The sequence below is a fragment of the Mobula birostris genome, chromosome 23 (assembly GCF_030028105.1).
Source record: "Mobula birostris isolate sMobBir1 chromosome 23, sMobBir1.hap1, whole genome shotgun sequence".
NCBI classification, from domain to species: Eukaryota; Metazoa; Chordata; class Chondrichthyes; order Myliobatiformes; family Myliobatidae; genus Mobula; species Mobula birostris.
This window is the reverse complement of record NC_092392.1, coordinates 30,909,417-30,924,435: the sequence shown is the minus strand read 5'-3', so window position 1 is coordinate 30,924,435 and position 15,019 is coordinate 30,909,417. Positions and strand designations below refer to the sequence as shown.

The following is a 15,019-nucleotide window of genomic DNA, read 5'->3' as shown; positions in this document are numbered from 1 at the left end:
GCAATAGCACTGCACAAGCCCAGATAAAGCTACAGGAAGTTATAAACTCAGACAGCTCCAATACAGGCAATTGACTCCGCAGCATCGAGGACATCTTCAAAAAGCGATGCCTTAGAAAGAGGGCATCCATCGTAAGGACCCCCGTCACCTAGGACATTTCCTCTTCTCATTGCTACCATCAAGAAGGAGGTACAGGAGCCTGAGGACACACACTCAACATTTCAGGAACAGATTCTTCCCCTCCGCCATCAGATTTCTGAACTGACGATGAACTCGTGAACACTGCCTCACTATTTCTTCCTCTATTTGCACTGCTTATTCAATTTTATTTTTTCATATATACAGATCTTCTTATCGTAATTTAGAATTTTTCTTATAATGTATTGCAAAGTATTGCTGCCACAAAATAAACCCAGTTTCACGATATATACCAGTGATATTAAGCCAGATTCTGATTCATTCATATCATCTTTGCCTCCTTTTAGTTAATACTAATTGATTAAGTAGATTAATAATATTTTGGATTGTCTTTCTGATCAAAGTAGAGCCAGTTATGCAAAGATTTCATTTCTGAGAACAGCCCATAAGAAGATGGTTTTTCTAAATCAAGAGCAAACATTTTCCCTCAAACTTGAGATAAAACCCATTGCCTGAAATAGATGATCCTCCCCTTCTTCATGTACAACGTTGTCTTCTGTTAGTACTCCATCACATTGGCATCTGATTTCTAACAAATCGTTTAGGGAAGAATTAGTGTGAGTTGAATTTCCATAAGCCAGGTCCTCTGTAACCTGGGGAGCCCCTGTTCTACCAACAAGGTAACTGGCCTTCCTGAGATGCAGCATGACATAGACTCTTCCAGTCTTTTGAGCCGCACCGCCCAGCAATCCTTGGATTTAATCAAAGTACATTCAAATCCTAGCCTAATTTAATCCTAATCATGGAACAATTTACAATGACCAATTAACTCGCCAACCGGTACGTCTTCGGACTTTGCGAGGAAACCAGAGCATCTGGAGGCAACACGTGGTCACGGTGAGAACGTACAAACTCCTAACAGGCAGCAGCGGGAATTTGAACCCGGGTTGCTGGTACTGTAAGACGTTATGCTAGCCCACACTGGTAAATCAGTAAGCATAATAAGTTTTATGTTATTACAGCAACTGAACGTTTTCTTAAAAAGTATTTCATACACTAACACAGCTGGTTTTCAGAAACAGTGATTTATTTCAACCTTTTAAAGGATATTCTAATATTTTTCCCTCATGTAGTTTACTTTCAATACAGTTCACAATTTATTGTGTACCAAAATGCAATTCACAGTGTTCTTTCAGGAACACAACAGTAAATTTGAGTGTAGGTATCAAAAGCGACAAAAGAGTGTGTGGAGATCACACATTTAGAGGTGTGTGATATCCCAGATGAAATACTGCCTGATGTATAGTACAAATGGTAATGAAATCACTACAAAATAGCAATAAATATCCAAAAGCATGCTTTCAAGTATTTTAAAGAGAATGGGCAGAATTTTACAGTAAAAGTAATTGATTGTACACAGCATTCCACATTAATAGCCTGTTAATCAGACAGTAACATATGACAGATGTAAATGTCCAGTAAAAATGTATAAATCAGGAAGATGTTGCCTGAGATACTTTGTGCGTGAGTGTTATTTTCACATTGTAATAGATAGAGCTGTATTTAACTAATGTACATGAATTCAACTTTGGAGCTTAGGCAGTCTAATACAAGTAAACTTTTAATAGTTTAGGGAGTCTTAATTGTTGCCAAACAACCACTATGAATGGAAACTGATGTTAAAAAGATTCTTGTTCTTTTGCATATTAATTTGAGATTTAAAAAATGATTTGTTTTATTCTTTGTCTTTCTTTTTCTCCATTTCTTTATTATGCTTCTTACAAATACAATGGATTCTGGTTAATTGGAATACATCAGGACCTGTATATTTTGGCCCAATTAAATGGCTGCCCCAGCTAAAGATAGTGCCAGAGGGTGACTTCTCCCAGCTCATCAGCAAAACACTTCATTTCTTCCTTTCCTAATGTCTCTATTTTCCTTCTCAGGGTGGTTGGGTTTCTGTCCTGTCGGGATCTTTGATCTCCACCACCACACAAAACTGTGGTTCTGCACAGCAGTGTGTTCCCAGTCTTGGAGCTTGCCGATTAACCACGTTTCGATATGTCCAGGTTCAGCCTGAAGTCGGGTGCCTTCGAGGACTTGCAGGGCTAGTGGACAGGAACCCGCCCCGGTGTCATGAACTGAAGCATAGCTGGAGCTGGAACACTGAAGGCATCGGGAGTGGCTATCGGATACCTCTGCTCTCGCTAATTGATCTCTCTTGCTCTCTCGATAGCGAGGGAGAATTTGCTGCCAATTTTTGGGTCGGGGAACTCAAAATAAAAAGCAACACTTCAGATTGACTGTAACATTGAAATAGTGACTGTGGTCTACCCTCTTGCTGTGGAAGGAGCGATATCTGTCTCTCCCTTGTGTTAATGAGAGAGAGTATCTTTGGGATGTGGCGTGAACTGCTAGTTTTTGATGTACTGTAGACCATGGTCTCTCTTTCGGGGCTTGTCTGTCTGGACCAGAGGCCACAGTTTAACAATAAGGGGTAGACAATTTAGAACAGATTTGAGGAAAAACTTTTTTCACCCAGAGGGTTGTGGATCTGTGGAATGCTCTGCCTCAGAAGGCAGTGGAGGCCAATTCTCTGGATTCTTTCAAGAAAGAGTTAGATAGAGCTCTTAAAGATAGCGGAGTGAAGGAATATGGGGAGAAGGCAGGAAAAGGGTACTGATTGTGGATGATCAGCCATGATCACAGTGAACGGCGGTGCTGGCTCGAAGCACTGAATGGCCTACTCCTGCATCTATTGTCTATTGTCTTGCATGGTGGGTGGTGGGAATGTTGATGCTTTATGCTAGAGTAAGTGGGGGAGAGGGATGGCGAGGATTGACGCTACTTGCTGCTGTATTTGTGTGGGAGGGGGCAGGGGGCTTTAATGTACTTACATTTTTTTTCTGTCACTCATTCTTTGAAGGTTTTGTTCTGTTTTGAGGATGTCTGCAGAGAGTAAGAATTTCGGGTTGTATATTGTATACATTCTCTGATATTAAATGGAACCATCGAACCATTGAATTAGTCAAAGTTTATGAAAACAGTTTAAAAGGTATTTTAAAAAGCCAAACTGAGGAACAAATTATGTATTTAAATGAAATAGAGAACAAATTAGAACACTACCAATGGTACTACAGAACTATAAGAACTATGTATTAGTTGCTAATAGTTATCAACAAAGGAATTCATCCAACTGCATTCTCCAAATCTTCATTTTCATTGTAACATTCAAAATGATTATCAAAACCTCCAAATTCTTCGAAGTTCCTAACTTGTTGAAGTAGAGAAACTGTTTTATTTTCTCTCACTATTCACTTGAAGCATGGTGTAGTGTCTAACGGCCATGTGTGTGCGCATGACTGACCCTAGTTAGAACCTGTTCGGCAATGGTCTCTTGCCTCAATTAAACGGCTATTTTCTTGATTAGTTTTTGTCCTTTAAGAGTTGTCCCAAATAAGCATCTGTCCTGACTAACCAATGGCCCAGTTAACCGGAATCCACTGTACTGCGATATTGAATTAAAAATTCTAAAGGGCACCTCCAAGCTTAGAATAGACACAGTTTGTAAGCAATTCTGTATTCTGGCTTGGTACACAGTTGCCTGCCCTGTATACACAGGAATCAGATGCATTACAGAAAGCATGTTCCTCCCTCCATACAAAGACAATAGGAATACACAAGTCTCACGAACATCATACAGTGGGGTTTTTGCTGTCAATTTCACTGGGACTTGAAAGACAGTTTAGCAAATGGAGTTGACTGAATATTATTCACTAGGAATATTGAAAGCAAAGGAAAAGTGAGTAAAATCTGGCCAGTACTGCATGTACCATAAAGAAATTCTTGAGGTCAGTTCATCATTGGATTTTGAGCAGGGATTTGAAAATGTAATCTCTGATGATTATTTATTTTATCTTGTTTATTGAGATACAGTGTTAGTATCCCACCCATTTAACCCTAGCCAAATCACAGGATGATTTACAATGACCAATTAGCCTACTAACCGGTACGCCTTTGGACTGTGGGAGGAAACTGGAGCACCCAGAGGAAACCCACGTATTCCACAGGGAAGATGTACAAACTCCTTACAGAGGACATCAGAATTGAACTCTGAACTCCCTAAGACCCAAACTGTAATAGTGTTGTATTAACCTCTACGCTAACGTAGAACTCTATACTTCTAATGAATGTTCCTGTGTTGTTATAGAGCAGGGGTTCCCATCCTTTTTTATGCCACAGACCAATACCATTAAGCAAAAGATCTGTGGACCCCGGGTTGGGAACTCCAGTAACGGAATTTGGAATAGTTCAGATTTTATGTTGTAATTTAAATAACTCAACAAAAGGTTAATAATAGTTTTATATTATCTTACCAGTGGTACCTGCAGAATCCTAGTGTAAGAGGTGAAACAGCATGGAATCAGAGTAGGCAAGAGACTGAAATTGGGACTGTCTATCCCCTGCTACTAACTACAACTCATATTTATACAGAACGTACAACATACTGTGGTAAAATATTCCAAGGGTCTTCACAGTAGCATAATTGAACAAAATTGTAAATACATCATTTGGTATCTTTACAAATGAGGCTTAGAAAACTATGCTGAAAATATAAGCCCATAAGGAGACAGGAGCAGAATTGGCCCATTGAGTCTGCTGGGCCATTCAATCATGGCTGATTCTATTCTTTCCCCCTCCTCAGCCCCACTCCCCATAACCATTGATAAGAGGTTAATATGCTACAAATTACCTTCTGTTAATAGGAGATCACAACTTCTCTTATTTCCAATTAATCTGTAGTTCAAAACAGTGAGGATAAAATTCAAAACTGTAAAGGTTAGTGGAAAGTTTGCTATAAACACAAGATTTTTTTCTAAATTAACTTTATCAAACAGGAACATATTTAATCTATAAATGTAAAATATGTTTAAATATGTTATAACTCCAAAGGCATCTTTTTGGAAATGTTGATATGCAGTACTATTAGTTCGACCTTGGAAGTTACACTGTGTTTGAAATGGAGGCCATAGGCATAGAATTACCGTACTGTACATATTTTTTTCAATATCCTAAAAACAAAACATCTAAAATTAATGTTTTCACAGCTCACTGCTGCACAAATATATATACTTCGCCTGATTTGTCCTGTCATTCTGATTCCAGAGCTACACTGAAGTTTCTTTGGACTCTGGCACTGCTGCCGATGTCTCAAAGTTAACCACTTCTTCATATGTATGACCTAGAGAGACAATAAATAGATTTCTTGAAATAAATCATATTTTACGAATTATCCAGACACATTATTTCTTATTCTTTTACAATTTGTTCCTTTGGAAGAAATCAGATTGTCTCACTTTCTCTATGAAGAGCTGACTTCCAAATAGGGTTCATGGCATCATCAGAACCCGTCTCCATGTCTGACAGGGCCCAAATGCAGACGAGTTTGAGCAGAGGCCTGTGATAGAACTTTGGAGGTTTATAGAGTGTGTATGTGTGCACGCGGGGGTTTAGTGGTTGGAGAGAAACCTTGCCTGGTATTACCCTCAATTTGACAGATGGACAGGATCGGAAAGATTGGAGCCAAGTGTAAGTAGCCTCAATGAGCAGGGAAAAAGATGAGGAAGACTGGTCACACACGATGGTGATTGCAGCCAGATCAGGAAACACGGGGCTTGATAATTCTTCATTTTCTCCTTTCCCAATATGCCTGTTTGTATTAATATATGTGAAGTCTATTGATATACAACATGATAGCACAGTAGTTAGTGTGATGCTATTACAGCTCGGGGCATCGGAGTTTGGAGTTCCATCCTGGCGTCTTCTGTAAGGAGTCTGTATGTTTTCCCCGTGGAATACATGGCTTTTCTCTGAGAGCTCCAGTTTCTTCCCACATTCCAAAGACATACCGGGTTATATAGTGGGACCTTATCCTCACTACTACCCCCCACCCCCCAAAACAGCTATGACAACCTTAAGGAACCAGTAAGTCATAAATCCAGCAGTAAATTTAATGAAGAGTTTATTAACCAGCAAACTAAGCAGAACAAGTGCTACACATGCCCTTACACTTCCTCCCTCACCACCATTCAGGACCCCAGACAGTTCTTCCAGGTGAGGCCACACTTCACCTGTGAGTCGGCTGGGGTGATACATTTTAATTCCACGTCCCATTCCCATTCTGACATGTCTATCCACGGCCTCCCCTACTGTCAAGATGAAGCCACACTCAGGTTGGAGGAACAACACCTTATATTCCATCTGGGTAGCCTCCAATCTGATGGCATGAACATTGACTTCTCTAACTTCCGTTAATGCCCCACCTCCCCTTCGTACCCCATCCGTTATTTATTTATTTTTTTATTATTAATTTTTTTCTCTCTCGCTCTCGTTTTTCTCCCTCTGTCCCTCTCACTATACTCCTTGCCCATCCTCTGGGGTTTCCCCCCGTCCCCCTTTCTTTCTCCCTAGGCCTCCTGTCCCATGATCCTCTCATATCCCTTTTACCAATCAACTGTCCAGCTCTTGGCTCCACCCCTCCCCCTCCTGTCTTCTCCTATCATTTCAGATCTCCCCCTGCCCCTCCCACTTTCAAATCTCTTACTAACTCTTCCTTCAGTTGGTCCTGACGAAGGGTCTCAGCTCAAAACTTTGACTGTACCTCTTCCGAGAGATGCTGCCTGGCCTGCTGCGTTCACCAGCAATTTTTATGTGTGTTGCTTGAAATTCCAGCATCTGCAGGTTTCCTCATGTTTGCGAGTTCATTAATCAGATTAGGTTAGGTTTAAATCAGGGGTGTTAGAAGTTGCTGAGTGATGTGGCTGAAAGGTTCAGAAGGGCCTATTAATGTGACCACCTTCAGTGCCGTATGATGCAGATGATCGTCCTATGATGGTTCTTTTCAAAATTTTCTGCAGAAGTGGTTTGCCATTGCCTTCTGGGCAGTGTCTTTACAAGACAGGTGACCCCAGTCATTATCAATACTCTTCAGAGATTGTCTACTTGGCATCAGTGGTCGCATAACCAGGACATGTGATGTGTACCAGCTGCTCATACAACCATCCACCACCTGGCCCCATGGCTTCACGTGACCCTGATCGGGGTGGGGAGGAGTAAGCAGGCGCTACACCTTGCCCAAGGTGACCTGCGGGCTAGTGGAGTGAAGGAGCATCTTACACCTCCTTTGGTACAGACGTATTATCCACCCTGCCACCCGGAATCTATACACCTCATAATCTTATCAACTTTGATCTATACACCTCATAATCTTATAAACTTTAGCCCAGTTTCCCCTGAGCCTCCACTGCTTCAGAGAAAAGCACACAGAACAGGGTGCATGAAGTTTTCAAGAATCTGCTTTCCAATGGATTGGGTGTTCTGTTTGAATTTATTTCGTTAAGACAAGTTTTCTCAGAGTAACTTTAATTACGAGCGTACTGGAGAAGTGAGTGAGCATGGTTGGACCCCTGATGTCCCAGCTGCTCTTTAAATAGAAAGCACAGTGCTAACAAACCATTTATCGCACCAAATCTCCGCAGGTGATTATGCTCCACACATTTTTCCTGCCTCAATGCTCATTAACACTCTATTCTTGCCTTCTTTCATGTTTAATTAGTTTCCCCTTAAGTGCAGCTGTGTCTTTACTTCAGCTCTGCCCCAAAGGCAGCAGGTTTTATATCCTCCCGACTCTCTGGTTAATGAACTCTTCACCAAATTTACTGCTGGCTTTCTGACTGACTGGTTCCTTAAGGTTGTCAAAGCGGGTGTGGGTAATGGAGACAAGCTCACACTACCTATTAAATGCTTCCAATAGCAAACATCACAAATAGCCTCTGACTACCACGTCCAGCTCCTGGCCTTCACGAGTGGCTTAGCTACTAACCCTGGTGGAAACATTTCTACTAAGGGAAGAAGGGGCAAAGGCAGGTCATTGGCGTCTTAAAGCCAGTTGCTTCGGGCAGAAGGGGCTCATCAGCCGTGGTTGGCAGCTCAGTTCTGAGGAGGAAAACTCTGATCTCAAACCTCCACTGTCTTGCAGCTGTATCCAATCATGGGGAAGGCTTTGGGAGTAAATGCCAAGGAAAAATCCAGAGCTAGAATCCCTAAGGCAGTCCTGTGTTGAGTTCAATGCTGATTAGCATCTCTTGTGATACCACTGGTGCCAAACTGTATCAGTGTCTGCTGTCCTTTGGTTTCATCAGCTGCGTGGAGAGGGTGGGGGGAGGGGGGCTTGCTCTCCATATTGTATTGCCCTGGCTTACATATCACATAGACAGCTGGGACTCAAACACCTATGGTCAATCCCGACAGTCTTATATTGGAAATTCCTAGTTAGGGTTGTAAAGAAAGCTTTTGGCACATTGGCCTTCATGAATCAATGTACTGAGTACAGGAGACAGGATGTTATGTTGAAGTTGTGTAAGACATTGGTGAGGCTTAATTTGGAGTATTATCTGCAGTTTTGGTCACCTGCCTACAGGAAAGATGTAAATAAGGTTGAAGGAGTACAGAGAAAATTTACAAAGATGTTCCCAGGTCTGGAGGACTTGAGTTATATGGAAGGATTGAATAGGTCAGGACTATGTTGCTTGGATGTGGAAGATTGAGAGAGGATTTGATAAATGAATACAGAATTATGAGGCATATAGACAAGGTAAATGCAAACACGCTTTTTCCACTGAGGTTGCGTTGGACTACAACTGGAGGTCATGGGTTAAGGGTGAAAAGTGAAAAGTTCAAGGGGAACATGAGGGTCCTCAGAGTGTGGAGCAAGCTGCCAACGCAAGTGGTGCATGCAAGCTTGATTTCAACATTCAGGAGAAGTTTGGATAGTAGGGGTGTGGAGGGTTATGGTCCCAGTGCAGGTCGATGGGAGTAGGCAGTTTAAATGGCTCAGCATGGACTAGATGGGCCAAAGGGCCTGTTTCTGTGCTGTACTTTTCTATGACTCTAGTTTCTTGCAGATGGAAACATCTCCTAATTTTCTATCCTAACTAATCCTTTCATAAGAGAAAATCTGCAGATGCTGGAAATCAAAGAAATACACACGAAATGCTGGAGGAATTCAGCAGGCCAGGCAGCATCTATGGAAAAGAGAAAACAGTCAACATTTTGGGCCAAGACCCTTCATCAGGACTGACAAAAAGAGATGAGAATTCAAAGTAAGAAGGTGGGGGGAGGAGAGGAAGAAGTACAAGGTCGTAGGTGATAGGTGAAACCAGGAGAGGGGTGAAGTAAAGAGCTGGGAAGTCGATTGGTGAAAGAGATACAGGGTTGGAGAAGGGGGAATCTGATAGGAGAGGGTAGAAGGCCATGGAAGAAAGGAAAGGGGAAGAGCACCAGAAGGAGGTGACGGGCAGGTAAGGAGATAAAGTGGGAGACGAAATGGGAATGGGGAATGTTGAAGGAGAGGGGCAATTACTGGAAGTTCGAGAAATTGATGTTCATGCCATCAGGTTGGAGACTACTCAGACGGACTATAAGGTGTTGCTCCTCCAACCTGAGTGTGGCCTCATCGTAGCAGTAGAGGAGGCCATGGACCGACAGGTCGGAACGGGAATGGGAAGTAGAACTGAAATGGGTGGCCACTATGAGAACCAGCTTTTTCTGGCGAAATGATCTCCCGACCGAGGTCAGGTCTCACCGATATACAGGAGGCCACACCGGGAGCACCGGATACTAGATGACCTCAACAGACTCACAGGTGAAGTGTCGACTCACCTGGAAGGACTGTTCAGGGCCCTGGATGGTAGTGAGGGAGGAGGTGCAGGGGCAGGGGTGGCACTTGTTCTGCTTGCGAGGATAAGTACCAGGAAGGATATCAGCGGGGGAGGGATGAATGGACGAGGAAGTCATATAAGAACCAATCCCTACAGAAAGCGGAAAGTGGGGGGTCGGGAGGGAAAGGTGTGCTTGGTGGTGGGATGCCGTTGGAGATGGCAAGAGTTACGGAGAATTATGTGCTGGAGTGTGGAAGCTGGTGGGGTGGTAGGTGATATTTTACTTCCCTTCTCAGTCCTCTCTTTACTGACAGCTCTACTCACTCGCTTTATCCTTTTTACCACTTTCCTACACCTTTCCCATGGCCCCTATTTTGTTTTATAAGATGGAAACAGGACCTGCCAACAATGAAGACTAAGTAACCAACGTCCTAAACAAATCTAAGGTAACTGTGTCTGATTTTCGATGCCCCCCCCCAACCCCCAGAAGTGAACTAACACACTCACTTACATTCTGGACTATGAACCCTTTTTTAAAAAAGAAATACTGCTTATTCTCACAAGTGCACCAAACAAAGGAATCCAATCACAGATTAAACAAAATTTGCCTTTTCTTTAGAAAGTTTTGAATATCATAACAATTCATTCATGGTATTTGCAAAAAAAAATCTTAGAAATCCACCTTCATTCAGCAGCAAGAAGAGCAGTGTAGTGGCTAAGCATTCTGATGTGCTCCTGAGATTTGAATCCATTAATTTCATTGGAGGTTAATTTTGGAAGCAGAGTCGAATGCGTAGTTAATTTTATTCAGCCTGTTTACTGCTACTGAGCAATTCTCTGGGCAACAGGTAAAGAAAAAATGCAGGAGAGGCTGATAAAAAAACAGGGGGAGACATGGAAATATTTTGTATCTGCAGCTTGGAAGAATGTGAGTGGCCAGTGCTTGTCTGAGAATGCTGGCTGCAAAAGATGGTTATTTCAAACCCACTTTTGATTCTGGTCCCAAACGATTAAAGGGAAGATGAGGAAAAATATTTTCAACCAGAGGAGAGTGGCATCTGGAACTTTCTGCCTGAATCAGTGTTAGTTTATTTGCTTAGAGAAACAGTGTGGATTAGGCCCCTCCTGCCCTCTGACTCATGTTGCCCCAGCAACCCCCGACAAACCCAATGCACCCTAACCTCATCACGGGATAATTTACAACAACCGATTAATCTACCCAGTATGTCTTTGGACTGTGGGCGGAAACTGGAGAGCGCGGGGAAACCCACACATTCCACGGGGAAGGTGTACAGAGACTCCTTACAGAAATCACTGGAATTGAACTCCGGAACGCCCTGAGCTGCAATAATATCGCGTTCACCGCTCTGCTACCCTGGCGCCTTTAGTGATAGAAGCTCAAATCCTGGATGTGCACTTGAAGAACCATAGATTAGGTGCTGAAAGGGGTATTATAATGAGAAGCTTTTTTTTTGACAGGCACAAACATGATGGGCCAAATAGCCTCCTTCTATGTCGTACAGTACTGTGCAAAAGTCTTAGGCACATGTAAGAAAAATTCTGTAAAGCAATGATGCTTTCAAAAATAATGAGAAGTTTCTAAATATCAAAAAAATTTATAAAGAGCAGTAAACAGTAAAAAATCAAAATCAAATCTATATTTCATGTGACCACCCTTTGCTTTTAAAACTGCATCAATTATCTTAGGTACACTATCATGCAGTTTTATTAGAAAATTGGCTGGTAGGATGTTCCGGGCATCTTGGAGAACTTGCCACAGTTCTGCAGACTTTGGCTGTCTTGCTTGCTTTCAGTCTCAGACAGACAGCCTTGATGATGTCGAGATCAGGGCTCTGTGGAGGCCATACCATCTGAAACTGTATAAAAAATCTCAGACGCCCAAGACTTTTGCACAGTACTGTATGTTATAAAATTTGTCAGATCTGCACCAGAGGTGGGCAACATGCAAGTTCCTGTCAGTGTCATCCACAACCTGGCAGAGATTTAAAAAAAGGATAATTGAATAAGTGTTCTTACATTTCCATTCTTCAATGGTGAGGTCTACATTATCGAAACTATTGTCATATACTTTTGCCACCGTCTCTTCCTCGGGATCTCGGTACTGCTCAAAGTACGGGTGAGCCAAGGCCTCTGCGGCAGTTATTCGTTTCTCCGCATCAAGCACAAGCATCATTTCCAAAAGGTTGACAGCTGTTTTCGGAAAAAAATAAAATCAGCAGCAGTTTATAAAACAAAGTGAATTCTGAAGCTGGTAGAACGATGTGCATCAAACGCATAAATAAACCAATACGGTAGGTGATATTTGAGTGTAATTGTTTCTCAGAGGTGTATCTGGAGTATTGCATACAGATCTCGTTGCCCCACTATAGGATGTTCAGGCTTTGGAGAGGGTGCAGAAGAGATTTACCAGGATGCTGCCTGGTTTAGAGGGCGTGTGCTATCATGAGAGGCTGGATAAACTTGGGTTGTTTTCTCGAGAGTGGCAGCGGCTGAGGGGAGATCTGATAGAGGTTTATAAGATTATGGGAGGCAGAGATAGAGTAGACACTGGTATCTTTTTCCCAGAGTACGAATGTCTAATACCAGAGGGCGTGCATGGAAGGTGAGAGGGGGTAGAAGGTGAGAGAATGGTCTCCGCCTTATGTTGTATGGTATAAAATTTGTCAGATCCCCCCGCACCAGAGGTGGGCAGCTTGCAAGTACCAGTCAGTGTCATCAACAACCTAGCAGAGATCTTTTTTCAATAATTTCTGTTCAACCATCAGAATCGCACATGCACCTCACATAGGGAGCACGTTAGATGTAGCAGATCACTGGTGTGAGCCATCAGTTAAGTTATTTTTAGAGACACATGGACAATTTATAAGTGAACAGGTATTGATTTTGTTTCTGCTAGCACATTAACTCTCTCACTTCCACTGGCAAGCAATGCTCCATCCTAATCTGTTAGTGTGAGATGCGACTGGATAGGGGACTCACAGACGTGATTAGCATGTCTCCTCTACACATGGCCTTGGGCACTGCTGCCTTGGATGTGATCAGGCAAACGCCGGGGAATTTAGGGCGGTTTTGTGTCATGGCATTTTGCAAGAATTTCACCTCCTCTCTAGCCCTTTGGCAAAGCAACTGTGGAATTCAGTGTATCATTTGATCTGTTTGTAACCACATATCTGATTTACACTTGTTTAGTCACGTTCCAATCCTATTTACATGACCATTCTTATCTCAGAACAGAAGAGACAAAAATACAGAATACACATCAGGACAAAAAGACCTGAGTTATGGAGAAAGATTAAGCAGGTTTGGACTTTATCCCCGAGAACATAGTAGACTAAGGGGAGATATGATTGAGGTATACAAGAGGGTGGTAAGGGTATGGAGTGAGTTGCCAGCAGAAGTGGTGGATGCAGGTTTGATTTCAACATTTAAGGCAAATTTGGATAATTATGTGGATGGGGAGGGATATGGAGAGATAGGCACTGGGTGCAGGTCAATGGGATTAGGCAGAATAATAGTTTGGTATGAACTAGTTGGGCTGAAAGGCCTGTTTGTGTGTGGACTAGAACTCTATGACCCCTAATTAAAGAAGCTGGTTTTAAAAATAAAAATAAAGGAATTGATCATGGATACCAATCTCCTAGACATTGTCTCCAGCAACAGGAGAGGCTTAATTTCCAAGTGCCCAGTTACAAATTCAATACCTAGAGTACAAATTCAAAACTAACTGCATCTCATTTCATTGACAGGATCATCATCATCGTTACATGCCATGTCATACAACGTAGGAGATCATGGTCCTTGATCATCATTGTTCTTGGCAAATCTTTCAACAAAAGTCATTAGCCTTTGCTGTCTTCTGGGCAGTGTCTTTACAAGACAGGGGACCCCAGCCATTATCAATACCCTTCAAAGATTGTCCTCCAGGTGTCAGTGGTCACATAACCAGGTGATATGCACCATACGACCATCCTCCTCCAGCTCCCATGGTTTCAGGTGACCCTGATCCAGAGCAGGGGAGGGCGGTGGCTAAGCAGGTGCTACACCTTGCCCCAGGGTGACCTGCAGGCCAGCAGAGGGAAGGAGTGCCTTACCCCTCCCTAGGCAGTGACGCAACTCCACCCTTCCACATCATTGATGGGATAGAGCAGCAAGATCAAAAATTTTGCTATGAACAGCTCAACATAGAAAAATTTGTTTAGAAACTGGATTGCATTAGTGCATTTCATGATTCAGCTTCGATGAAAAATGATCCAGCGTGGAAAATCATGGACAATGTGAGATCCACAATTTGCTTACTAGTCCACCATACACAAGAGGCACAAATACATACAAACAAATACAATGGTGACCGAAGACCATAAGATATGGGAGCAGAATTAGGCCATTTGGCCCATCGAGTCTGCTCCACCATTTCATCACGGCTGATCCATTTTCCCTCTCAGCCCCAATCTCCTGCCTTCTCACCATATCCCTTCATGCCTGGACTAACCAAGACTCTATCAACCTCTGCCTTAAATATACATAAATATTTGGCCTCCACAGCTGCCTGGAGTAAAGAATTGCACACGTTCACCACTGTCTGGCTAAAGAAATTCCTCCTCATCTCCACTCAAAAAAGATGTCTTTCATTCAGAGGCTGTGTCCTCTGGTCTTAGACTCGCCCACCATAGAAACATCCTCTCCACATCCACGCTATCAGAGCCTTTCACCATTTGATAGGTTTCAAAGGTTTCAATTAAGTCACCCCTCATTCTTCAGAATTCTAGTGAATACAAGCCCAAAGCCATCAAACACTCTTCATATGACAAGCCATTCAATCCTGGAATCGTTTTCGTGAACCTCCTTTGAACCCTCTCCAGTTTCAGCACATCCTTTCTAATATAAGAGGCCCAAAGCTGTTTGCAACACTCCGAGTGAGGCCTCACCAGTGCTTGATAAAGTTTCAATGTTACGTCCTTGCTTTTATAGTCTAGTCCTCTTGCAAAAATACTTACTATTACCAAGAGCTTCACAGATGTACACGTGGATCATTCAAGCAGAAGCATGAAATTACAACATACTTGAGAATTCATGAGGCACCACAGGAGTGTAGCGGTTAGCGTGACGCTATTACAGCTCGGTACCTCAGAGTGTGGAGTTCA

At 42.6% G+C, this 15,019-nt stretch overlaps 1 protein-coding gene across 1 annotated transcript in view; it reads right to left on the bottom strand.

Moving 5' to 3' along the window:
* Nucleotides 1-1,263: 1,263 nt before the first annotated feature.
* mapk12a (mitogen-activated protein kinase 12a) overlaps nt 1,264-15,019 on the bottom strand; it is a 109,731-nt gene continuing 95,975 nt past the window's right edge. The window contains exons 11-12 of the mRNA XM_072240960.1: nt 11,895-12,068; nt 1,264-5,380 (exon numbers count right to left, since the gene is read on the bottom strand). Of these exons, the coding sequence (XP_072097061.1) occupies nt 5,307-5,380; nt 11,895-12,068 (248 nt within the window). The 3' untranslated portion in view covers nt 1,264-5,306. The remainder of the gene's footprint in view (nt 5,381-11,894; nt 12,069-15,019) is intronic.